The sequence below is a fragment of the Rhinoraja longicauda genome, chromosome 4, assembly GCF_053455715.1.
Source record: "Rhinoraja longicauda isolate Sanriku21f chromosome 4, sRhiLon1.1, whole genome shotgun sequence".
Taxonomy (NCBI): Eukaryota; Metazoa; Chordata; class Chondrichthyes; order Rajiformes; family Arhynchobatidae; genus Rhinoraja; species Rhinoraja longicauda.
This window is the reverse complement of record NC_135956.1, coordinates 11,341,467-11,368,562: the sequence shown is the minus strand read 5'-3', so window position 1 is coordinate 11,368,562 and position 27,096 is coordinate 11,341,467. Positions and strand designations below refer to the sequence as shown.

The 27,096-nt window shown below is 43.4% G+C and overlaps 3 protein-coding genes across 7 annotated transcripts in view; 1 reads left to right on the top strand and 2 right to left on the bottom strand.

Annotated features, from left to right (window-relative positions):
- rad54b (RAD54 homolog B) overlaps positions 1-26,043 on the bottom strand; it is a 111,852-nt gene extending 85,809 nt beyond the window's left edge. For 3 of the 4 annotated variants that reach the window (XR_013547151.1, XM_078397181.1, XM_078397183.1), the window contains exons 1-4: positions 25,927-26,023; positions 23,228-23,440; positions 22,015-22,158; positions 19,035-19,239 (exon numbers count right to left, since the gene is read on the bottom strand). Coding sequence is in view for 3 of the 4 variants with exons in the window: in XM_078397181.1 (XP_078253307.1) it covers positions 19,035-19,239; positions 22,015-22,143 (334 nt within the window). In the remaining variant the exon portion in view is untranslated. Of the gene's footprint in view, positions 1-19,034; positions 19,240-22,014; positions 22,159-23,227; positions 23,441-25,926 lie in introns of all 4 variants that reach the window. The other variant, XM_078397182.1, reaches the window with a different exon arrangement.
- On the bottom strand, positions 4,955-12,661 carry fsbp (fibrinogen silencer binding protein). The gene is made up of 2 exons (XM_078397185.1): positions 12,100-12,661; positions 4,955-6,666 (listed from the first exon to the last, which is right to left on the bottom strand). Exons 1-2 carry the CDS (start codon positions 12,480-12,482, stop codon positions 6,093-6,095), a joined length of 957 nt encoding a protein of 318 aa, XP_078253311.1. The 5' UTR covers positions 12,483-12,661; the 3' UTR covers positions 4,955-6,092.
- Positions 26,044-26,138: 95 nt separating the features above from the next.
- Positions 26,139-27,096, top strand: part of rnf41l (ring finger protein 41, like) — a 33,098-nt gene continuing 32,140 nt past the window's right edge. Inside the window, exon 1 of one of the 2 annotated variants that reach the window (XM_078397180.1) lies at positions 26,139-26,173. The gene's annotated coding sequence lies outside the window, so the exon portion shown is untranslated. The remainder of the gene's footprint in view (positions 26,174-27,096) is intronic. The other variant, XM_078397179.1, reaches the window with a different exon arrangement.

The window sequence follows — 27,096 nt, the reverse complement described above, 5'->3', positions numbered from 1 at the left end:
GTGCCTGAACCCCTCTGTCAGTGGATCATCAACTTCCTGACGAACAGGAAGCAGCATGTGAGGCTGGGAAAGCACATCTCGGACCCGCAGACCCTCAGCATAGGAGCACCGCAAGGCTGCGTACTCTCCCCTCTCCTTTACTCTCTCTACACCAACGACTGCACCTCCACAGACTCCTCTGTCAAGCGCCTCAAGTTTGCGGATGACACAACCCTGATTGGACTGATCCAGGATGGGGAGGAATCTGCCTACAGACAGGAAGTGACACAGCTGGCGTCCTGGTGCCATCGCAACAACCTGGAGCTCAATGCTCTCAAGACAGTGGAACTAATTGTAGACTTTCGAAGAGATCCCCCCTCCCCTCCCCCCACTCACCATCAACAACACCATAGTCACATCTGTGGAGTCATTTAAGTTCCTTGGAACCATTATCTCCAGGAACCTTAAACGGGGGGCCACCATCGACTCCACTGTCAAAAAGGCCCAACAGAGGATGTACTTCCTGCGGCAACTGAAGAAACACAATCTGCCACAGGCAATGATGGTCCAATTCTATACTGCTATCATTGAGTCCGTCCTCACCTTCTCCATCATGGTCTGGTTTGTCTCAGCCACCAAGCACGACATCTGGAGGCTGCAACGGATCGTTCAATCAGCTGAGAAAGTTGTTGGCTGCAACCTTCCCCCCATTGACGAACTGTACACTGCAAGTGCCAGGAAGCGAGCGGGCAAGATCATCTCTGACCCCTCTCACCCTGGCCACATACTCTTTGAAGCACTTCCCTCTGGAAGGCGACTCCGGACTGTCAAAGCAGCCACAGCCAGACATAAAAACAGCTTTTGTCCCACGAGTGATAGTTCTACTCAATAACCAAAGTCTGTAGTCTCTTTTTTGCTCTGGTTTATTTTCACCCACATGTTTAAACCGTAATGGTGTATCCTTATTGTTTTGATGTGTTTATGTTTTATTCTTAACTGTTAACTGTATGTTTGGGTTGTCATTTGTGAGTGGAGCACCAAGGCACATTCCTTGTATATGCATACTTGGCCAATAAACATTCATTCATGATCAGCCATGATCATATTGAATGGCGGTGCTGGCTCGAAGAGCCGAATGGCCTACTCCTGCACCTATTTTTTATGTTTCTATTTTTCTATCTAAAGTTCCTTCCAACGCAAGCTCACCAATGCCTCTACTTCCTTAGATGGTTGAGGAGATTCGGTATGTCGACAAATACCCTCCTGAATTCCTACAGTTATATGATCGTGACCATATTGACTGGTTGCATCACGGCCTGGTTCGGCAACTCGAACACCCAGGAATGAAGGAGATTGCAAAAGGTGGTGGACACTGCCCGGTTCATTGCAGTTACTGACCTCCCCACCATCAAAGGGATTTATAGAAGGTGCTACCACAAAAAAGGCAGCCAGCATCATCAAGGACCCACACCACCCAGGCCTCATTTCACTTCACTCCTGCCATCGGGAAGAAGGTACGGGAGCCTGTAAACCATGACCTCCAAGTTTAGGAGCCACTTCTTCCCAACAACTATCAGGCTATTGAACACTACAAACACCACGTAAACTTCGTTTTATGAACTGCCTTGGTTACGCTTGGAACCTTGGGCTTTTGTTTTGTTTTGCACTAAAGGATTTTTTAATGTTTTTAAGTTTGTTTGTTTATATTATGTTTCTATTGAGTACTGTGTTTTCAGACCTTTTATGCTGCTGCAATAAAGAATTTTATTGTTCCGTTTCGGTACATATGACAATTAAACACTCTTGTTTCTGGATTCCCTTGACTTATCATCAACTGGGGGGAAATAATTTCCCTTTTAATCCTTCTGCAAATTACATCAACGATACATCCCGTGCTCTTTGACCTGCCGGCCAAGGACATTAGGCATTTCAATTTTACCCAACATGATTATTTCCAACCGTTGCTGATTTTATGCATCTGCAACAAAGACGTGGATTAGCATCCCAACAGCTGGAGAGGAAAAGTAGAAAATGACAATGTTGCAAAAGATAATCTAGACAGTCTTGATGACGGTGGAAAATGTAACCTAAAATTCATCATGTGGATAAATATACATAAAAAAGGAAGGCTGCAAAGTCTGGTTCTGCTACATTCAGTTCCCTGGGAGAAGGGAAGAGTCTAGGGGAAGGGAATTAAGTTTATGGGAGAGATTGAAGTCAATGGTTTTGTTTTCCTGATACTTAGTTGGAGATGATTTAGAAAATGTTTCATAGCTTCACTCCTTCCCCAAAGACTCAGCACCATCTACTGGTCAGAAATTTAGTTTAGTTCAGTTTAGAGATGCAGCGTGGAAACATGCCCTCCGGCCCACCGAGTACGCGCCGACCAGCGATCCCCACACCCTGACACTATCCTACACACACTAGGGACAATTTACAATTGTACCATGCCAATTAACCTACAAACCTGGACGTTTTTGGAGTGTGGGAAGAAACCCTGAGAAAACCCACAAAGGTCACAGGGAGAACGTACAAACTCTGTACAGACAGCACCTGTAGTGAGGATCCAATCTGGGTCCCTGGTGCTGTAAGGCAGCAACTCCACCGCTGCGCCACCGTGCCACCGTGCCACCCAAATGTTTCAGAAAACTCTACTTGCCTGGTGAAAGGCATATTCAGTAACACTTAAGAATCTTGATAAATCCAGCACAAAGTAGCCTTTAACATTTTCTTCCCTCCACCAGCAACAAACGTCTGTACATGTGCAGCTTCTATAAAATGCATTTCAGCACTTGCCAAGGCTTAAGACATAACCTTCACCGCTTAAAAAAAACAAAGTGTGGAGACATATTTGATCACCATTGTCTCCAAGTTACACAATCTTCTGACGTGGAAATAAATCACCATTCCTTTAATGCTGCCAGGTTAAAATACTTAAACTTCCTACCGAACCTTAGGGCAGGTGAGATTTTGCCACATGTTCTGCAGATATTCAAGGCAGATCACCACCCACTATATTGCAATAAACTCTGATATTCCTTCCAAAGCACCACCTTTAGACTTTAGAGATACAGCACGGACACTGGCCCTTCCGCGCTGACCAGCGATCCCTGGTACACTAGCACTATCCTACACACTAGGGACAATTTACAATTTTACCAAAGCCAATCAACCTACAAAGCTGTACGTCTTTAGAGTGTGGGAAGAAACTGGAGCACCTGGAGATTTAGATTTTAGATTTAGAGATACAGCACAGAAACAGGCCCTTCGGCCCACTGGGTCCGCGCCACCCAGCAATCCCTGCACACTAACACTATCCTACACCCACTAGGGACATTTAAAAAAAAACGTTTTGCCCAGCCAATTAACCTACAAACCTGTACGTCTTTGGAGTGTGGGAGGAAACCGAAGATCTCGGAGAAAACCCACGCAGGTCACGGGGAGAACGTACAAACTCCGTACAGACAGTACCCATAGTCAGGATGGAACCCTGGTCCCTGCCGCTGTAAGGCAGCAACTCTACCGCTGCACCATTGTGTCACCCCCTTCCTTTGAGACACCCCTAACTTTCATTATCTGGGCTAATTTTCCCCTTTTGTGGCTCAGTACATAATTACTTTATGAAGTAAATAATCATTTTATTAATGTTCCTGTTAAGTTTGGAAAATTCGCTCGGGCAAAGGATGAAAGGGAAGATAAAGAAAAAGGTTTTTGCATCAGCTCATTGACAATGGTCTTGAAACCAATGCCTGAAAGGGGGTAGGAGTCAGAAACCCCCAGTTTAAAAATGCTTCAATGTTTACTTGAATAGCTGTAACCTGCAAGGTCATGGATCAAGTGTTGGAAAGATTATCAGAGATGGGCAATAAATGCTGACCTTACTATTGCGTTTCATATCATAAATTATAGCAATAATAAAAAAAGAGAACTTGGCCCTTGTTTGCATCATGCAGCCTTCCCTGCCCCTTGGATTCACCAACTCAGCCAAGTCGAATCACAACCATTTCCAAAGTACCACCTCTTCACCAGCCAACCATGAGCCACCCTTCCTTGGTCATTTGTTGCCAACCCTGATTTGTTCTGGCGTTTTCCTACCTCCAGTTTCCCCCCCCCACACCCCCATACCCCCATTACTTTCAGTCTGCAGAAGGGTTCCGACCCGAAACTTCACCAGTTCCTTTTCTCCAGAGATGTGACTGACCCGCTGAGTTACTCCAGCACTTTGTGTCTATCCCAGGAGTAGACAATAGACAATAGATGCAGGAGTAGGCCATTCAGCCCTTCGAGCCAGCACCGCCATTCAATGCGATCATGGCAGATCACTCTCAATCAGTACCCCGTTCCTGCCTTCTCCCCATACCCCCTCACTCCGCTATCCTTAAGAGCTCTATCCAGCTCTCTCTTGAAAGCATCAAACGAACTGGCCTCCACTGCCTTCTGAGGCAGAGAATTCCACACCTTCACCACTCTCTGACTGAAAAAGTTCTTCCTCATCTCCGTTCTAAATGGCCTACCCCTTATTCTTAAACTGTGGCCCCTTGTTCTGGACTCCCCCAACATTGGGAACATGTTTCCTGCCTCCAATGTGTCCAATCCCCTAATTATCTTATATGTTTCAATAAGATCCCCCCTCATCCTTCTAAATTCCAGTGTATACAAGCCCAATCGCTCCAGCCTTTCAACATACGACAGTCCCGCCATTCCGGGAATTAACCTAGTGAACCTACGCTGCACGCCCTCCATAGCAAGAATATCCTTCCTCAAATTTGGAGACCAAAACTGCACACAGTACTCCAGGTGCGGTCTCACCAGGGCCCGGTACAACTGTAGAAGGACCTCTTTGCTCCTATACTCAACTCCTCTTGTTATGAAGGCCAACATTCCATTGGCTTTCTTCACTGCCTGCTGTACCTGCATGCTTCCTTTCATTGACTGATGCACTAGGACACCCAGATCTCGTTGAACTCCCCCTCCTCCTAACTTGACACCATTCAGATAATAATCTGCCTTTCTATTCTTACTTCCAAAGTGAATAACCTCACACTTATCTACATTAAACTGCATCTGCCATGTATCCGCCCACTCACACAACCTGTCCAAGGGATTAAAAGTACCATTAGCAAATCATGTACTTTTCATTAAATTGAAACGTCTGTGAATCTTCACTGGAATATCATAAATCTCATTGAGACTGTTCATCTTGTCTATTTAAACAGATAAAGACAATTTATTCCATACATCCACCACTCTTTACCCCTCAGATTCCGATTAAATCTTTTCCCCTTCACTTTAAACCTATGTCCTCTGGTCCTCAATTCATCTACTCTGGGCAAGAGACTCTGTGCGTCCACCCGATCTATTCCTCTCATAATCTTATACACCTCTATAAGATCACCCCTCATCCTCCTGCGCTCCAAGGAATAGAGTCCCAGCCTACTCAACCTCTGCCTATAGCTCACACCCTCTAGTCCCAGCAACATCCTCGTAAATCATCTCAGTACCCTTGTCCTCTCTGGTGGCAGATAGTCATGCATTTGGCTGGTGCTGTTGGAGTGACCTGGGTGAGTAACTGTAGTGTCTTTTTTAATTAAAAAATACAAGGAGGGGTGAATAGTTCTGGTGGTATGTTGCGGTTATCAACAAACAAGCTGTTTTGTCATGGATTTAATTTAAAAAAATAGGCTGCATTACAGTTCAGGTAAAATTTGCTCAAGAAGTCAGTAATTGATACTCAAGTGATCTTTGATAGGATGCAACATTAGAAATTATCCTTGGGATTAATCCTTGGGATTGGGGCATGAAGGCTGAAGGCCGGGCGAGGAGAGGGTTGACGGTTCGCTGGACGATCCAGATGGCAGCGACTAAAAGGCCCGTTGCAGCTGGGACTTTGAAAATGGTGCCCAATAACCTGGCAACTCTTGCATATGAGCTCTGTCGGCCATTTCTATGCATTCGGTACTTAATCGGGGATTGTCCTTATATGCGGCAATAATCTTACTGATCTGTATGGAAAAAAAAAGATTCTCGGTACACGTGCTAATAAAAAGAACCATTGAAAATCCACCACAACATAATGTTGTCAGCTGGCCGATAAAAGGGCATATTCACAACCATTATGCATCTTGGGGAACTGGCAGTCCTTGTTGCAGCCTTGCTGCCTTTAATTCTTCCACCCTGATTTTTGCCCTCAACAATTCTTCCTCCAATAATTGCTTTCTCTTAAGGCTTTCTCTTTTTTCGTCAAGGTACAGTCCAAACTTTCTTTGATTTTCCATAATTATCTCGTGTTCCTCTGCGGACATCAACTGGATTTCTCCATCATCGTGCCTGGTCAAGTGGTGTGAAGATCCCTGGTGTCGTTGCTGGTGGACGAGTAAAACATCTTCTCTTCTCGCGGGCCGAGGAGATGGCGTCAAGGATAAATGGGCCTCGCAGGATGAAAACGGGGAGGAAGAGCCATTTGTGGCCTCCCGGGTCTCCTTTCTTTTTGCTTGCTCAATGCTTTCATTTGGTTCCGATGGCATAGGTAATATTGGAGAAGGCTTTACCTCGTGTTCAGGTTCTGAGTCTGGTGTAATCCAATCTGAACAAGAATGGGATGGGAAACCAGAGGTTCCAGGCTGTGGATACAAGCCGCCAGGTTGTTCCACACAAGAACCTTGATCGGAAGCAGAACTTCCACCAAGCCTAAAGAGAAGAAATGCATAGATAAAACTGGTGCAATAAATTGGAGGAATCCATTCAGAATGTATGGAGTCATACAGCACAAAAACAGGCCTTTCGGCGCAATGCTTACACATGACCAAGATGCCGCATCTAAGGCAGTCACATTTGCCTGCCGTTGGCCTATATCACTCTAAACTTTTCCCATCCATGTACCTATCCAAATGACTTTTAAATGTTGGTATTGTACCTGCCTCAACTGCTTCCTCCAGTAGCTCAAAGCAGTATAAGAAGATAACTGCAGATGCTGGTACCAATCGAAGGTATTTATTCACAAAATGCTGGAGTAACTCAGCAGGTCAGGCAGCATCTCGGGAGAGAAGGAATGGGTGACGTTTCGGGTCGAGACTCTAAGTAACTCTTGATGAGTATTAGGAAATATTTACTGGTTTAAAAACTTTATAAATACAAATATCTCCCATTACGTATCAAGAGTTACTTAGACTCGGCCACAATGAGGAAAATGGAGATATATTGCCAAGTCACATCGGAGTGCTACGAAAAGAGCAACCGGCAGGTGATGGCGTTCTATTGTGCCTGCTACCTCTTGTTCTTCTTGGTGGTTGAGCTTGTATGTTTGGGAGATGCTGTCAAAGTAGACCAGGCGAGTTATGCAGGGCATTTTGTAGAAGGGGTGCAGGAACCGTGCGTTGATGCGGAGGGAAGGAGTATTTAATCTGGTTGATGGGGTGTCTGGTTTATGGCCTGAATGTTGGTGTCAAGCTTCTGGAAAGGTTGTTGGAATTACAACAGTTTAGTTTAATTTATTGTCACATGTACCGGGGTACAGTGAAAAGCTTTTGTTGCGTGCTAACCAGTCAGCAGAAAGACAATATTTGATTACAATCGACCCACGATGTACGGATACATGATAAGGGAACAACATTTAGTGCAAGATAAAGCCAGTAAAGTCTGATCAAAGATAGTTCGAGGGTCGCTAAATGAGGTAGAGAATATCCCATCACTCTGACTTGACCCTTGTAGGTAGCGAGAGGATTGGCGATCATAAATTTAAATTCCACAAATGTCATTGTGGAATGTTATTACAAGCCTATGGATTATTCATCCAGCAATTTAACGACTACATCCAATGTGGATTCATGATAGGTAAATTGGTATTCAGCAAATCTATTAGTTAACTTGAGAGTGTATACAACAGCTTAAGTAATGGGGAAGCAGTAACGCATTTAGATGTTGAAAGAGCATTTGATAAGGTGTTGCCCGAAAGGTTACAAAACAAAATTAGGGTTCACTAGTAAAATATTAGCGTGGATGGAGATTGCATGATGGACCGGAAACAATATATAACATAGAGAAAATAAAATATTGAACTTGTGTAGAAAAGAATATCACAAAAAAACTCTTTAATAATACAAGATTAATTTACAGAGGAATACAGGAAACAGGGGCCCATGTGGGATTTAAAAGATGCTGGAAAGGTAGAGTTTAAAAGCAACATGGGAGACAGAGGCCACGGAGTTTTGAATGAGGAGGAAGTGGCAAGCTCCAGAGTTTGATGGACTCTTTTTAAAAAAATGTTTAATTCGATTTTATAGTTAAATTCTATTAATCTTTAGTTTCAAGTTACAGTCTTTGGTTTTGCAGATAAATGAGTAACCAGCAGGAACTGATTAGTTGAAGTTAGGTGACACAAAGATGCCGCATTGTTTTAGCACCACGTCCTGGGACTGCAATGTTCGTGGAGTTTGATGAGTAAAGGACAATGTTGACAAAATTAAATAAATATCTTGAAGACTGCCGGAGCAGATGAAATATTGCAACTGCAGTGTGCAGGAGTTGAGAGATACCATTAGGATCTGTGGTGACCACAAGTGTCAGTGTCTGAACCTTGAGAAACATCTACGATGCTTCGGGTAAGGTGGAAGTTATCAGAATACGTTTCTTCCCCCAGATGTACCATATGGGTTAAATTCTGGAGAACTAGTCATGCAACAGTGTAAAGGAGAGTCTCGTGGGAAAGTCTAGGACCAGAGTTCATAGCGTCAGAATAAAAGGCCGTACCTTTTTAAGGATTTGAGAAGAAATTTCTTTTAGTCAGAGGGTGGTGAATCGGTGGAGTTCATTGCCAGAGGCGGCTGTGGAGGCTAAGTCAATAGATATTTTTAAGGCAGAGATTGACAGATATTTGATTAGTAAGGGTGTCCGGGGTTATGGAACAAACGCAGGAGAATGGGGTCGAGAGGGAAAGATAGATCAGCCGTGATTGAATGGAGTAGACGATGGGCTGAATGGCCTTATTCTGCTCCTAGAACTTATGAAAAGGGGGGTGTGAATGAAACACACGGGTGTACAGTCCAGAAAATAGTGTAGCAGGAGCTTCAACACTTGCAACTGACAAACAGGTATGAGAAATTGTACAGCCTTTGTCACTGCGAGTGGAATCTACTAGGTGAACGAGGAAACCAGCCACACCTTGCAAGAGGAGGGGCATTAAAGTTGGGGGAAGACAATAGGAATGTAGTGATAATGGGGACTGTATAACAAGGCAGATAAAATGTGTAGGAAGGAACTGCAGATGCTGGTTTAAACCGGATAGACACAAAAAGCTGGAGTCACTCAGTTGGTCAAACAGCATCTCTGGAGAAAAGGAATAGGTGACATTTCGGGTAGAGACAGATAGATATGTTTCACTGTGGTCACAAGCACAAATCCTAAAGGTTGAATTGCTTGCCTGGTGCTCGGTTTCAGGACATCTCCTCAGGACAGGAAAGGGTGAGGGAAGATCCAATTGCTGTTTTTCACATCTTAACCAAATGACCGAGACAGGACAATGAAAAAGGTTCTGCCCCATGGTTTTGAGCAGCCAGTGTTCCAATTAAAAAGTCAAATCACATGTAAATAGGCATAATGTTTCAAAGGTTCAGAGATGATGCAGCTCAAAGATTGGTGTGAGAGAAATGTTCCAATTCATGGGGCACTGGCACTATTGGTGGGGAGAGAGGGAGCTATTCCACTGGGAGACTTCCAGTAAGTTTGAAGAGGACCACAATCCTAGTAACTCAAATAACTAAGGCTGCAGGTAAGAAAAGAGAAAGATTTCGGCGAGTGGAAATTTAGAAAGTTAAAGTGAAAGGCTAAGGAATTAATGCAGGGTAGCAAAATGAGTAGTGGCAATGCGAATTGGCAAGGAATGGACAGAATTTACAGACATACATATCTTTAATTAGAGTTTGAGCAGGGAAAAATAGGGAAAAAGACAAAAATGAAATCACTTGAATGCACACATTTGTAGCTAAATAGTCAATTAATGACAAAAATGGAAATGAATGGCTCCAATCTAACAGCTATGCCAGTGATGTGGTTGCAAAGTGACCAAAATTTGGGAATTAGATATTAAAGGATACAATATTTAAAAGTCAGAATCAGAGTTAGAAGAACAGTAAAGGAAATGGGTGGCATTGAGAGGAAAAATCTTCATTCAGCAAAATCCCCAAATGGAGCAAGTATGGGTGGAATAAATCAACAGCTACTGGCAGAAACCATTGGTGGAGAGAGGCCTCAAACAGTGGTGGTCATGTAGGGGATTATATATGTCAGGAAAGTAAATATGCATGTAACAAGGATAAATCATGAGAACTAAAGATAGACACAAAATGCTAGAATAATTTAGCGGGTCAGGCAGCATCTCTGGAGAAAATTAATAGGTGATGCTTCGGGTCGAGACCCTTCATCAGACTGAGAGCCAGGGAAGGGGAAACTAGAGGTATAGGAAGGTCCAGAACAAAGCAGAACCTGCATCGATGACTCATGAAAGGCGGAGCCCACAATGGTCCAATGTTGGCTGGGGGCGAGGTGATAACGAAGGAACGGTGAAATTAGCAAGAGGACTAGAGTGGGAGAGGGACGGTGAGAGATGTATAATAATGGTATGGAGGACGAACTTATGGAATACACAAGATGGTTTTCGAGATCAGCATCTTGAGGAACCAAATGAGGAGACAAGACAATTTTAGATCTTGTGTAATAGGAATGGATAAAATGACAATTTAGCAGTTAGGGATCTTTAGGAAGCCGTGATACCAGATGTTTTTAGACAAAAATAGAAAATGATTCATTTCACCTGAAACCAAGTCGTAAATCTGAATAAAGCACGAGGCTTGAGATGGCTATGGTAGATTGAAAATTAGATTATAAGCTACAATATGAAGTGAGCAAACGGTAACCTTTAATAGCTTTTAAATAGTGTCAAGATGAAATCCACAGATTATGTATCAAGAATATGGTGATAAAATTCTCTTTTTTTAATTCAAAAGGCCAATCCGCCTACTCCCGCCTACCTCTTTATTATGTTCGATCACCGTTCCCTCAAATGCAAGGGGCATAGATTAGAAATAAATATTATTTAGCCAAGCCAGATTGGCCCACATTGCACAAATCAGGCTCCACTTGGAACACTTGCTCACAACTCCAAGATCACATTGAAATAACTGTAGAAACAGAAACAATTTAGCCTTTCGATGCTATACATAGCACTTTATTTATCCCAGGAGGGAAATTGATCTGCCTTTCTCCAATAACAGTCTTTTTTAGTCTTATCCTTTTCAATATCTCTCCTCCAAGACCTCTCCTCCATAGTCCAGCTGAACATGACTTCCCTACCAGGTTCTTGGAGTTGCTTCTTTTTCCATCCATGGTCAATAATCTACCCTTGGTCCCATCCCATTTCCCATAAACAAGCTCCCTCTCATTGATATTTCCATGGCTGTACCGTCTATTTTTATACTGACAACTTCACTCTGTTCCTCATTCCCACTCTGCCTCCAATGATGCTGGGCTGTCATTGTGTCTTCCAATTAATCACAAGGAAAGATCCATTTTGCATAACAGGAGTATGCCGATGTGTTTGCATGTTCACTCAACACAGGACACCTACCACTATAATTACTCATCTTTCTTAAGTGCAGTGGTATTTGCTTCAAACTTTTCAAATTACAGCAATACCCATCTTCTCAGTGCTCTCTAAGTTTCTCTGCTAGTTACTATTTTACTTAATTTCAACTCAAGGTAAAAAATTGTTGCCTTAACCCATATTATTACGGGAATGATTTCTTAGCTGCTTTGATAGTCAAGGTTCAGAAGAACCTATAATCAGCAGTGGGCATGCCAGAATCTCAAACCTCAGTCATTTGAGGCTCGAGCAGTCTACTAACTGAAACAAAAAAATCTCAGAATTTGGAATCTACCTCACGTTGGTAATTTCACCAAAATTTGTATTATTTGTAATCAGAATTAACCATGCGTGATCCAATTTCCTCTGTTTCAAAACCATGGATGAAGTGACCATTTTAATAATAAGTTCCACATGCAAGACACACAAAAAGGGAGACATGTTTTTAAACAAAAAAAACCACGCTCGGTAAAATGGGAGAATCTTACCTTTGAATGTTGTCACCATCTATCACCTTCAGAAGCGGTTGGAATATGTGTGGAATCATTTCAAGAATTCTCCGGGTTGGCTCAGAGATGTTGCCTTTATAGTCTGGATGCAGCTGTTCTCTCCTTGCTATCTCCTGTTTGGCACTTTCTTTAATCCGTTTATATAATGTTCGCAAAGCCTGTGCGCTACGAGATGGACGATCTACTCCAACAGCATTGTATTGCTGAGCTATACTCTCCCAGCAGCGGTTTTTTTCCACTATGATAGCCTGGTTATTCTTATGAACCTCCAGGACTTTAATGTAAGGGCGCACAAGTTTTAACAAATCGATCTTTTCATATATGGTAAAATTTGAGGACCGGTTAGACTTTTTCCCAAGCATATTTAGCAGGGAACACAAGCACACAAACTTCAGGCGGACTGCAAAATCTACACTGGCACAGTAAGCTGAAGCTTAGCTAGGCCAGCCCTTTTAGGCCTACGCCTATCAGGAGGAGTTCATTGAAATTCCTTTCAGCTTGGCTTCATCCAGAGATCATCTGCAGGCTGACTAAGCTAGGCCTGACCTACTTAAGGCTCCAGACTAAAATGAAACCATGCAGTCCCCGATACTGAGACCAATCAAATGCTGGACTATTTTGTTATCTGATCTGGTCTTTTTTCTGGTTTTTGAAAGCATCAGCAACAGAATCCCTGAGGAAAAAAAGGTACAGGTGCCCAAAAGTTACCATTGCACTATTTTTCCACAGAAACCTATTTAATCAAATCTTCCCTGTAAATAATGAAGCATGTTGAAATTGAGGCTTTAGAATAAAAAGGCGGACTGGTGTCAACTTTACATTTGAAATGAAAAAGTCATGACATGAAACGAGAAACAAAGAATTATTGTTGTTGTTAAACAACAGTGTGCAGAAGTATGCGGCAGTCTGTACACTGATCCCTGACAGGGCCCCAGTAATCCTGCTGCAGAGCTTTTAGTGTTATTTGCATTCCCCATGCTATTTCTGATGTAAATCAAGGAACTTTGTTTCCTCTATCATGTTAAGATGTACTCTGCTCAATGAGTTGATATTACAATCAGCACAAGTTCAGTTATTAACATTTGTTTTAAATAAAATGAAGTCGCACTGACAAAAACAAATCATATAATGTAGCAAATGCTAGAGAAGTTGAAAGATCTTCCATCCACAAGCAACAGCATGAAATCTGAAACCATAAGTACATGAATCCCACAAAATAACTTGTCAAACCTGTTCTACCAAAATTTTAGTTATTTATAACTGCAATACGAACACCTCAGCGTACTTTATGTATCTCGGATTGGATTTCTATAAAACAATGCAATTTTAAGTATTTTAGTTAATATATAACATTTTACCAATATTCAAATGGGATTGTGAAAAATTAATTTCCAAGGCCAATCTATATGATGAAACAATATACTTGGGGCTCAGAAGCTGAGCTCCAACCCGTTATCGACTCATTTGCTGAAGTGCATAAGAAATGGGACTTGTACTCAATATCCCCAGAAAGATAAGATCTTCCATCAGAGTTATACGGTGCTGTGCATGATAAAGAAATATGGCTTTCAGCCCATCTCATCCATGCCAACCCCAAGTAGACAGTATTGTGCTAGTCCCATTTGGCTTCAATTAGCCAACCTGATCCTACTGTATTTCAACACCCTCTGACAATAAAGGCTCACAGTAAAACCCCGGAAAATGAAAATGGAACAATTCCCTCATCTCAGGAGCTATCAGTTCACTTCAGTTTAGTTTATTGTCACGTGTACAGTGAAAAGCCTTTTGGTGCATGCTATCCAGTCAGCAGAAAGATAAATCATGATTACAATCGAGCCATTTACAGTGTACAGATATATGGTAAGGGAATAAAGTTTAGTGCAAGGTAAAGCCAACAGAGTCCGATCGAGGAAAGTCCGAGGGTTACTTCAGTTTAGTTTATTGTCAGGTGTACCATTCATTTGTAGCACCAACCCACCTGGTTCAGAAGGTCACGAGTTTGAGCCTAAACCAAGAGTGAGCTTATAAAATAAAATGGCGTACTGATCAACTACGAACAGAGTTCCACACAGCTAAAGATCAAAGAGTCATAGAGTTAATACAACACGGATAAAAGCCTCTCTGCCCCACTTCTCCATGCCGATTAACTTGCCTACCTCAGCTAGTTCCATTTGCCTGGGTTGGGCCCATATCCCTCAAAACCTTTTTTTAATCCATGAATCTGCCCAAAAGCATTTTTAATTTACCTTAGTTTAGAGATACAGAACAAAAACAGGCCCTTTGGCCCACCGAGTCTGTGCCGAGCAGCGATCCCCAAACACTGACACTATCCTACACAGTATGGACCATTTACTATCTTTACCAAAGCCAATTAACCTGCAAACATATACATCTGTGGAGTGTGGGAGGAAACCGGAGCACCCGGGGAAAACCTACATGGTCAGGGTGGGAACGTAGAAACTCTATACAGACAAGCACCCGAGGTCAGGATCAAACCCGGTCTCTGGTCCTGTAAGGCAGCAACTATCGCTGCATACTGTAATGTATTATTACAGTAATAATAATATATTTCATGGTATTCATTAATGACTGGATACATATATGGATTGACTGATAGATACAGCATGCAAACATATCCTTTGGCCCGTTGAATACACACTGACCATCGATCACCCATTCACAGCAGGTCCACATTATCTTACTTTCACATCAACTCTCTACACATCACTAACAATTTCCAGAGGTCAATTAACCTACTCTACCTTTAGTAACTCGACCACTGCGCCACCATAAATAATGTAATTGCACCTCAACCACCTCCGTTGGTAGCACGTTCCACATACCCACTACCCTCTGCATGAAAAGGTTCCTCAGGTCCCCTTTAAAAAAAAATTCCACTCAACTTACATCTATGCCCTTTAATTTTAAATTCCCCTTGCACTGAGAAAAAGATTGTGGCTATTCATCGTATCAGGGGAATGTTGGTCTTTGAATGAAGACATTAAACAGAAGGGGCCTTAGTCCCACTAAAGTGAACACCAAAGATCCCAAAGTACACATGTCATAAGGTCATGCGATAGGAGTAGAATTAGGCCATTCAGCCCATCAAGTCTACTCCGCTGTTCAATCATGGCTGATCTATCTCCCTCCTAACCCTATTCTCCTGCCTTCTCCCCTAAACCTTGACACCTGTACGGTACTAATCAAAAATCTATCTCTTCCTTTACAAATATCCACTAACTTAACCTCTACAGCCTTCTGTGGCAACGAATACCACAGATTCACCACCCACTGACTAAAGACATTTCTCCTCATCTCCTTCGTAAATCCTTAGATTCTGAGGCTATGACCTCTAGTCCTAGACTCTCCCACTAGTGGAAATATCCTCTCCACACCTCTCTATCCAGGCCTTTCACTATTCTGTATGTTTCAATGAGGTCCTCCCCCATTCTTCTAAACTCCAGCGAGTACAGGCCCAGTGCTGACAAATGCTCATCAAAGGTTAACCTACTCATTCCTGGGTTCATTCTTGTAAACCTCCTCTGGACCCTCTCCAGAGCCAGCACATCCTTCCTCAGATATGGTGCCTAAAATTGCTCTAAATAAATTACAGGAAGGATTACATTCCAGAAGCTCAACATGCAGATCCGTTTAAAGGCTTGGTAATCACAAGATGTTTATCAATTTTTGTTTTCATTCAAATGGCATGTAAATTTTTTTAAATCCTGATGATGTTTGCATTTGGAGGCTCAAAACACCAGAACATGAGCTGTGGGCTTTTTTTGTATTAATAGCTCCAGTCAACCTCACTATAGTGTGTGGGAAGGAACTGCAGATGCTGGATTACACCAAAGATAGACATAAAATGCTGGAGTAACTCAGCGGGTCAGGCAGCATCTCTGGAGAAAAGGAATGGTCTGAAGAAGGGTCTCGACCCGAAACATCACCCATTCCTTCTCTCCTGAGATGCTGCCTGACCTGCTGAGTTACTCCAGCATTTTGTGAAAAAAATACCTTCAAAACAAGGATGTCAGCTTCAGTTTGAACAGAATAACCATGCAGTGAATACTTGTTAAAGGAGTGATAGGGAAATGCTAAGATCTACTTGCAATTTGTTTCAGATCCTCCAGCTCTAGAGTTCATCCAATCTACGCTGTATGCATACTTCACCAGACCAACATAACAAAAAAGAGCTCCACATCTATAGTCAAAAAGGTGGTTGAGCTGAAACCACTCGAGTGTTATTTTTTTAACTTATTTTTCAGGATGTGGATGCCACTGACAAAACTGTCACTTATTGCTTATCTCTAGATGCCATCTTCTTGAACCGCTGCAGATTTTCCAGTGGAGGCATTCCCACAATTTTCTTCAGTGCAGAGTTCCAGAAGTGACGAAGGAATGGCAACTGTATTTGCAAGTGAGGATGGTATGTGATTTAGAAATAAACACACAGGGAGTGCTGCTCCCATGCATGTGCTGCCCTTGCCCTTATTGATCAAGTCAAGAGTGTTTTATTGCCATATGTCCCAAAATGCAACAATTACATTCTTACTTGCAGCAGCACAACAGGTATGTAAACATAGCACTCTGTAATAGACAATAGACAATAGGTGCAGGAGTAGGCCATTCGGCCCCTCCAGCCAGCACCGCCATTCAATGTGATCATGGCTGATCATTCTCAATCAGTACCCCGTTCCTGCCTTCTCCCCATACCCCCTGACTCCGCTATCCTTAAGAGCTCTATCTAGCTCTCTCTTGAATGTATTCAGAGAATCGGCCTCCACTGCCCTCTGAGGCAGAGAATTCCACAGATTCACAACTCTCTGACTAAAAAAGTTTTTCCTCATCTCTGTTCTAAATGGCCTACCCCTTATTCTTAAACTGTGGCCCCTGGTTCTGGACTCCCCCAACATTGGGAACATGTTTCCTGCCTCTAACATGTCCAACCCCTTAATAATCTTGTACGTTTCGATAAGATCCCCTCTCATCCTTCTAAATTCCAGTGTATACAAACCTAGTCGCTCCAGTCTTTCAACATATGACAGTCCCGCCATTCCGGGAATTAACCTAGTAAACCTACGCTGCACGCCCTCAATAGCAAGAATATCCTTCCTCAAATTTGGAGACCAAAATTGCACACTGCAAACTGTACTCCAGGTGCGGTCTCACTAGGGCCCTGTACAACTGCAGAAGGACCTCTTTGCTCCTATACTCAACTCCTCTTGTTATGAATGCCAACATTCCATTGGCTTTCTTCACTGCCTGCTGTACCTGCATGCTTCCTTTCAGTGACTGATGCACTAAGACACCCAGATCACGTTGTACGTCCCCTTTTCCTAACTTGACACCATTCAAATAATAATCTGCCTTCCTATTCTTACCACCAAAGTGGATAACCTCACACTTATCCACATTAAACTGCATCTGCCATGCATCCGCCCACTCACACAACCTGTCCAAGTCACCCTGCAGCCTCATAGCATCTTCCTCACATAAACACCATAATAAACAACAAAAATACATTCAGTATATAAAAATATATAATAATAGTGCAAAGACAAAAGCATTGCTCCCAAGTCTATGTAGTTCAGAGCTTAGTTGGAGGTTGGGTTGATTTTAGATTTTTTTTAAATTTAGATATACAGCGCAGAAACAGGCCCTTCGACCCACCGGGTCCACGTCGCCCAGCGATCCCCGCACATTAACACTATCCTATACCCGCTAAGGACAATTTTTACATTTGGCCAGCCAATTAACCTACAAATCTGCACGTCTTTGGAGCGTTGGAGGTTGTAGTGTTTAATAGCCTGATGTTGTTGGCAGAGGATAAGAGATTGGGATGTCACGTGTGATAATAAGGTATCATTCATTCATTCATAGTAACAGTGGCAGTAATAGCTGGACAGTGTTCAGATGGTACATGCTGAATGAACTGATGGTGGGAAATGAATCTGGTAGGGCTATGATTCCATGCCAACCATACAAAGCTACAATGCACTGGTGCTTTGAATGTTATTGGAACTGCACTTACCCAACCTCATTGGAGAGTCTCCAATCATACTCATAGAAACATAGAAAATAGGTGCAGGAGGAGGCCATACTCCCGACCTTGTGCCTTGCAAACGATGCAAGGCTTTGAAGTTTCAGAGGTTGACTCGTACACCACAATATTCATGTGGCTGATTCAACTGAGTTTCGGTCAATGGTCATCCCTAGATTATTGATGGTGGTGGGGGGGGGGTTGATTGATGGAACATCATCAATGAGTTCTAGAGCTAGGTAGTCCTGTGAATCGCAAGCTGGACATTTATTTGCAGGATTTTGATGAGAAAATGCCAGATGACAGCAATAAGTAAACTTTATTATAGACTTTAGAGATACAGCGTGGAAACAGGCCCTTCAGCCCACTGAGTCTGCACTGACCAACAATCACCCCTGACACTAGCACTATCCTCTACACTAGGGACAATTTCCAATTTTACCGAAGCCAATTAACCTACAAACCTGCGCGCCTTTGGAGCATGGGAGGAAACTGGAGCACGTGGTGAAAATCCACACGGTCACAGGGAGAATGTACAAACTCCATACAGACAGCACCCGTAGTCAAGATCAAACCCGGATCTCTGGTGTTGCAAGGCAGCAACTCTACCGCTACCCAAACATCAATAACACTTTCTCTTACTTTGCCGATGGCTGTGAGAAGACAGTTTTCATTCCGCACAAACTCTAGCATCATATGTACATTCAATGTAAAATCTCCCTGCACAGTTACTGCATGCCCTGACCTCCCATCTGGAGTTTTTAAGTTTGCTCACACGTCAGCAGTTGACTTTTACCAGAGGAATATTCTGGCAAACACGAAGCCACAATACACAAGATACTAATAAAAATATGATTTGTGAATTTCTACTTACCATCAGCTTGGTTTGCACTTGGAAATTCAGCAGAAAAACCAGTTGAGGTGGTCAGATGATCCGATTTAGATGTTTCCAAATAACCATGTTCATTCACATTTCCTGAGGTTTCGGGGGAAGGGTTGGCCTGAAGCTGTTTGCATGTTGTGACCGATGCTTTGGATTGCAGTAAGGAGTTCTTATTATCGCCACTTTCATGAGGGATCTAAATGAAAATGTAATTTTCAATAAGTAAATCATTCTAAAATAATTGACACCAACTTGCATTCAGAAAAAGACACAAGGTGCTGGAGTAACTCAGCAGGTCGGGCAGCATAGCTGGAGAACATGGATAGGCGACATCTCAGGTTGGGACCCTTCTTCAGACTCCAACCCGAAACGCTGCGTATCCACGTTCTCCAGAGATGCTGCCTGGCCCGCTGAGTTACTCCAGCACTTTATGTCCCTTTTTTTGTACACCAGCATCTCCAGTTCCTTGCGCCTACATCTAACCTGTATTCAAAACCTGGTTCTCTATAGATATCAAATGTTGCTAAATGATCAAATATACAAAAGTAGTACAAACTTTTAAAACAAATTGAGAAACACAGGCAAAAGGCACAAAGGTACCTTGGCACACCATTATTATTAAACAAAACAGAAAAAAAATAATCATAGATAGTCAGAGATACAGAACGGAAACAGATCCATCAGCTCAGTGAGTCCACTCCAATCATCAACCACCCATTTACATTAATTCTGTACTGATCTCAATAACCTGGGATTCAAATGATGAGTTGGGAAGCCTCAACAACTTGTTAAAGGCAAATTATGTTTGACCATCTTCAATAAAATAACAATGGAGGTATGGGATAGTAGTGTATTTGACACTGTATACAATATGTAACATTATTTGATCCAGTTTTTTAATTATATTTTTGTTCACAACTCTGGCTCCATTTACACCTCAGGCTGCCTCAGCAAGGCCAGCAGCATAATCAAGGACGAGTCGCACCCTGCCCACTCCCAGCTCTCCCATCGGGCAAAAGGTACAGAGTGTGAAAGCACACACCTCCAGATTCAGGGACAGTTTCTTTCCACCTGTTATCCAGCAACTGAATCACGAATGAATGAATGAATGAATGAATGAATGAATGAATGAATGAATACGTTTATTGGCCAAGTATGCATATACAAGGAATGTGCCTTGGTGCTCCGCTCACAAATGACAACACAAACATACAGTTAACAATTAAGAATAAAGCATAACCACATCAAAACAATAAGGATACAACATTACGGTCTAAACATTTGGGTGAAAATAAACCAGAGCAAAAAAGAGACTACAGACTTTGGTTATTGAGTAGAATTATCACTCGTGGAAAAAAGCTGTTTTTATGTCTGGCTGTGGCTGCTTTGACAGTCCGGAGTCGCCTTCCAGAGGGAAGTGCTTCAAAGAGTTTGTGGCTATCCTACCACATTTAGTGCAGTCCTGAACTGCTATCTACCTCATTGGTGACCTTCGGACCATCTTTGATCGGACTTTACTGGCTTTCCCTTGCATTAAACATTATTCCCTTATCATGTATCTATGCACTGTAAATAGCTCAATTGTAATCATGTATTGTCTTTCCGCTGACTGGATAGCACGCAACAAAAGCTTTTCACTGTACCTTGGTACATGTCAAGTCAAGTCAAGTCAATTTTATTTGTATAGCACATTTAAAAACAACCCACGTTGACCAAAGTGCTGCACATCTGCTTAGGAAAAAAAGAAAAGAAACATACAGTGACGATAGACTAGACTGAAACTGGCTTTCCCTCTACCATAGTTAACAGGGCTGTCAAATATTTCTGTTCTACCTCAGGCTTGTTTATCCTTCACTGCTCTCTTAGCTGTCATTGAATCTCTTCGTGGCAAACTTGTCACAGACATTCCATTTGTTCTCGCCACCCTTCCCTCTTCTCTGCAATTTGAAAGATGCTGGTTGACAAAAAAAAGGCACAAAATGCTGGAGTAACTCAGCGGGTCAGGCCATAAGTCTGGAATAGATGCTGATATTCTCCAGCGATGCTGCCTGACCTGCTGAGTTATTCCAACACCAATAATACAGTCTGAAGAAGGGTCTTGACCCGAAACGTCACCCATTCCTTCTCTCCAGAGATGCTGCCTGTCCTGCTGAGTTACTCCAGCATTTTGTGTCTACCAATAATAAAGATAGTATGACAATAGACAATAGGTGCAGGAGGAGGCCATTCGGCCCTTCGAGCCAGCACCGCCATTCAATGTGATCATGGCTGATCATTCTCAATCAGTACCCCGTTCCTGCCTTCTCCCCATACCCCCTGACTCCGCTATCCTTAAGAGCTCTATCTAGCTCTCTCTTGAATGCATCATGACAGCCTCGTGTGGTCACAGAATCAGTCATTATAACATATTCTTAACTTGCCAAACAATTGATGAAAGTAAAAATTACACACAAATATAGACGTTGATATTGGGAGACTGCATAAAGACCATCCACACACTCTGCAACTACATCCAAACTGTTTTTATATACATTCCACATACTTCACAAAACTAAGAATGCTCAGAAAAGGATAATCCATGCCAAAAAGTAATATGTATGGATAGTAAATACATTTCACCCATAGAATACTCTTCATATATTTAGTTTAAAATATGAGACTTTTCCAATCTGCTGGAAATTTTTCAAAGATATTTTGGTTTATTTTCATGTTCAGAAGTGATAGGAGCAAATTTAGGCCATTTGGCCCATCAAGTCTACTCTGCCATTCAATCATTGATGAACTATCTTTCTCTCTCAACCCCATTCTCTCTTGCTTCTCCCCAACACCCTTACTAATCAAGATCCTAGCTATCTCTGCCTTAACATCCATTGCCTTTTGTGGAAACCCGGAAGTCTAAATTAACCCCTTAATGGCGTATTCAGTTTCTCATTCCCAATTAGTGTCCACAGATATTTATTTTAGTGTATACCTCGTTCCTCTCCGGGAGTCTGCTGCCCCCTGATAAAGGGTCACGGTTGTGGGGTTTCCACGGTGGGACGAATTTGAATCTTTTTGCTGCGTTGCCGCTGAGTTGGCTCGGAGCTGCAGACCTTCGCATCTTAATAAATTGTCACTTTGGCGCAGGAACAAGAAACATACAATGAATGCCGGTGCAACATAAGTCGACGATGAACGAGTTAAACTTATCACGATATCGGTTCGCCCGTTCTCGTACTGCAGGAGACCGAACGGGTGATAACTTTGTTGATGCGCATGTTTGGTGGTTTTGAGCTTCCCGCCTTCCCAAAATACTTAGCACGGACAAGAAACTCTACGCACAGCGCATGTGCGCTTCCCCAGTGTCATGTCCTTAGCGTTGCCTTGTCGACTTCAACGTGGCGCAGTCGTAATTGCAACATTGTACTTGCTCTGCAATCTGTCACCCAGGTTTAGACACACCGCTCGGCGTGGAATAGTTGGATTTCAGCCATACTCAAGGGGATTGCTGTTCATGACCACGTGGAAGAGTGGGTTTCACAAAATGCTGGAGTAACTCAGCAGGTCAGGCAGCATCTTGGAGAGAGTGAATGGGTGACGTTTCGGGTCGAGACCCTTCTTCAGACTGAAGGGTCTCGACCAGAAACGTCACCCATTCCCTCTCTTCCAGATGCTGCCTGACCTGCTGAGTTACTCCAGCATTTTGTGATACCTTCGATTTGTACCAGCATCTGCAGTTATTTTCCTACACAACTTGGAAGAGTGGGATTATTTGGAGAGATTTTAAGCAGTGCAAGGAGAAATCGTGGCTTCGAGTCAATTCAGGCTGGAGAGCGATCAACAAATTCGGGCATCTAGTTATAAGATTTTGCTGAACAAGTGGAAATTGGGCGTTGTGACGCAGAATCTACGACCTGAAACGTTAACAGTTTCCTTCCACAGATGCTGAAGGTTTTCCACATGTTGTGTTTTTATTTTAGAGATTGGAAAGGGTCTGGGAAAGAGAGAAAGGATGGCCGAGTGGTGGAACTGGGGAGAAAAGATTGGATGGTAGAGTAGTTGCATTAAGGTAATATAATCAAACTAGGTAGACAATATATTATGTAGTTTTGTGTAGCTATGTGTATCTACCCTGATACAAGACATTGGCGAGCTGCACTTGGAGTGTTGTGTGAAGAAGGGTCCTGACCCGAAACGTCACTTACCTATGTTCTCCAGGGATGCTGCCTGACCCGCTGAGTTAATCCAGCACTTTGTTTCTTTTTTGGAGTGTTGTATTCAGTTAAAGGAAAGATGCCATTAAACTGGAAAGAGTGCAGAGAAGAATTACCAGGATGTTGTCAGGACCCGAGGGCCTGGCCTATAGGGAGAGATTGGGCAGGCCACAGACTTTATTCCTTGGAAGGCTGAGGGGTGATCTAATAGAGATGAACAAAATCATGAATCGATAAGGTGAATGCACAGACTTTTTGCCCAGGATAGGGGAATGAAGAACCAGAGGGCATAGGTTTAAAGTGAGAGGGGAAAGATTTAATAGGAATTTGAGGAGCAATTTTTCCCACACAGAGGGTGATGGGTATATGGATCGAGCTGCCAGAGGGGAGAGGAGAAACTACAGATGCTGGAATTATGAGCAAAATAAAAAGTCCTGGATTAACTCAGTGGCTGGCCTGCTGAGATATTCCAGCACTGTGTGTTTTGCTTGAGGGGCTAGTTGAGGCAGGTACAATAACAACATTAAAATACTTTTTGGACAGGTACATGGATATGAAAAGTTTGGAGAGATATCAGCTAAACACGTGCAGGGGGACGAGCTTATATGAAGCATCTGGGTCACATGAATGAGTTGGGCTAAAGGGTCTGCTTTCATGCTATATGACTGCCACTGTCGTTTCCCCAGGATAGGGGAGTCTAAAACTCGAGGCCACAGTTAGAGGGGAAAGATTTAAAAGGAACCCATGGGCAACTTTTTCGCATAGAGGCAGATGTATACATGGAATGAGTTGCCAGATGAAGTGGTAGAGGTGGGTACGGTTTTTAAAATACACTAAGATAGGTACATGGATAGGAAAGGCTTGGAGAATATGTTCCTGGTGCAGGCACAGTAGCGCAGTGGTATTGCTGCCTTACAGCATCAGGAACCCAGGTTTGATCCTGACTGTGGGTGCTGTCTGTACGGAGTTTGTACGTTCTCCCCGTGACTTGCGTGGGTTTTCTCTAGGAGGTCCTGTTTTCTTCGACACTCCATCGATGTACATTTGTGGGGTAATTGGCTTGGTAAAATGTCCCTTGTGTGTAGGATAGTGTTGGGGTGCAGGGATCGCTGGTTAGCACGGGCCTGTTTCCATGCTCTATGTCTAAACTAAACTAAGTGGGAATAGCCTGGATAGCTAACTTAGTCGGCATGAACAAGCTGGGATGAAAGGCCTGTTCAGGCCTGTTTTCATGCTGTAGCTCTGTGAATGCAAACAAATAACGATGATAAAGGACACTAAGCTGTTTGTAGGATGAAAATGAGAAGCCAGTGCGACTTGGGTGGGGGAGGGATAGAGAGAGAGAGGGAATGCCGGGGCTACCTGAAGTGAGAGAAATCAAATTTCATACCACTGGGCTGAAAGCTGCCCAAGCGAAATATGAGATGTTATTTTTCTAATTTGAAAGATTCTTTCAAAGATTCAACCTTCTTAAACGTGTAGTTTTTTTGGTCCACCGTGATCTTACTTTTGGTAACTTAAAATCCCACAAGGTAGTAACATTAAAAAGCTTAAGATGCAACTTAAAACTGATAATTGTAGGATAGTGCCATTACAATCATGTTTCTCGGTCCCGACCCGAAACGTCATCTATCCATGTCTTCCAGAGATGTTTCCTGACCTGCTGAGTTACTCCAGTATTTTTGTCGTTTTTTAAAAATAATGTATTTCAAAGTGTGCAGCTTGAGAAAGTGGGGATAGACATAAAATGCTGGAGCAACTCAGCGGGGCAGGCAGCATCTCTGGTGAGAAGGAATGGGTGACGTTTCAGGTCGAGCCCCTTGAAGATGGGAGAAATGTGTGCATATTGGAGTGGAAGCATGGGAAAGAAAGGGGGTAGGTGGGGGATGAGGGAGTGATGTGAGTGAGGGTTGAGGAGTGATATGAGAAGTTTGAAGGGGGAAGTCATGTGTGTGCTCACTAGGGTGGAGGCAGGAGTGAGAAAGAGGGGGTAGGTGGAGAGTGATGTGGGGAAGTAGAGGTGGGGGTTAAGAGGTGGGGGAGTGGGGTGGTTGGAGGGGGATGAAATGCGTATGCACTGGATTGAAGGCAGGGTTAATAGAGGGGGAAAGAGGGAGTGATGTGAGGAAGTAGGGGGTGGGGCGTGAGGGAGTAATGTGAGGAGGATGGTGATGGAGGGGAAAATGTGTATGCACAAGAGGGGGAATGTGGGGAATGAAGGAGTGATGTTAGGGAATGGGGTTGAGGGGATGGGGAAGGGAGAAATGTGTATGCACACTGGGGTGGAGGCAGGGGGTGGTAAGAAAGAGAGAGTAAGTGGGGGGTGATGTGAGCATGGAGAAATATGGAGGCAGAGGAAAGAAAGATGGTGGTGGTGGTGGTGGGTGGGGGGAGATCACTTGAAGTTGGAGCCTCCAATGTTCATCCCATTGAAGATAGACACAAAATGCTGGAGTAACTCAGCGGGCCAGGCAGCATCTCTGGAGAGACGGAATGGGCGACGTTTCGGGTCCAGACCCTTGTTTAGACCCATCAGTTGTTTTCCCCCATCACGCCACCAGTGAAAGAACCTGCTGAGCTGACGGCACCGCATTTACTAATCTCATTCATCCATGTTGTCAACTCGAAACACAAGCTTCACGGCCAAATAAGATGATGTTAATTATTTTTTTTGTTAATGTGGAGATTACCTTCACTACTCATTGCTCCGTTTGGGGACAAGTGAGAATAAAACACTGCTGACTGGAGGTGGGGGCAACGTGCACCTCCCTCCCCCACCGTCGCCGCCGGCGACTGGCGAAGGCCCGGGGAGCGGTTAGCGGTCACCCTGGGCAACGGGTGACGTAAAGTGTCGGGAGGGGGCTGCGTTTGCGACACTTTACCGCAGCAGCTGCAGGTCAAGGGGAGACTGTGGGCGGAGGGCGGCGGCGGTGAGAGGTAATGCACGGTGTTGGTCTATACACGCTTTCAATGCTTCCCTAACGCTCAGATATCAATTTAGTGTGGTGATATTGAATGACTGAGAGTGAACCGAGCAGAAACATAGGTGCAGGAGTAGGCCATTCGGCCCTTCGAGCCTGCACCGCCATTCAATATGATCATGGCTGATCATCCAACTCAGTATCCTGTACCTGCCTTCTCTCCATACCCCCTGATCCCTTTAGCCACAAGGGACACATCTAACTCCCTCTTAAATATAGCCAATGAACTGGCCTCAACTACCTTCTGTGGCAGAGAATTCCACAGATTCACCACTTTCTGTGTGAAAAGAAACTTTCTCATCTCGGTCCTAAAAGACTTCCCCCTGTGAGATGCAAATGTGAGTGCTCACAATCACGATGCTCGAGACAATCTAGAGAAACAAATATAGTTTATTTGCAAGTCTATAGAGTTGGGTGTCTCCCCTGTCGAGACACACCGAGGTCGGGAAAATCCCTTCTTTTTATTCACTTCATTTTACAATTGTTACACCTTTAATTCCTCCCCTTCGGGCTCCTTCCAATCGGAGCACTGAGGTGCACAATCTACCGTCACCGCCCCTGTTGCCTTCCACATCATACAGTAATATTCATTTATTTCATTAGGCAAGCGCAGTACAGAGTACTCTCTCCTAGCTCTCTGATTATTTTGGCCTTCCTCCCAGTTCTCTGATTATCTTCTAACACTTGTCCTTGGTCTGTCACCATTTGTTCTTACGTTTTTTTTCTCTAGCCGAGCACTGTCTGGTCAGTTATTTCTCAGGGTCGTATTGTCGAGTCAGCTATTTCTCAGGATCCGTTTTTTTAGTCAAGCATGGTCGAGTCAGCTATTTCTCAGGATCCTTAGTCTAAATCAATTATCCCTTTTTACCCCTCTCTCAC

Bases quoted from the DNA above. Each gene is read 5' to 3' on its own strand.
- fsbp (XM_078397185.1), bottom strand. From the start codon at position 12,482: ATGCTTGGGAAAAAGTCTAACCGGTCCTCAAATTTTACCATATATGAA. The intron at 6,667-12,099 runs GTAAGATTCTCC...TCTTCTCTTTAG, and splicing joins GATGGTGACAACATTCAAAG to GCTTGGTGGAAGTTCTGCTT.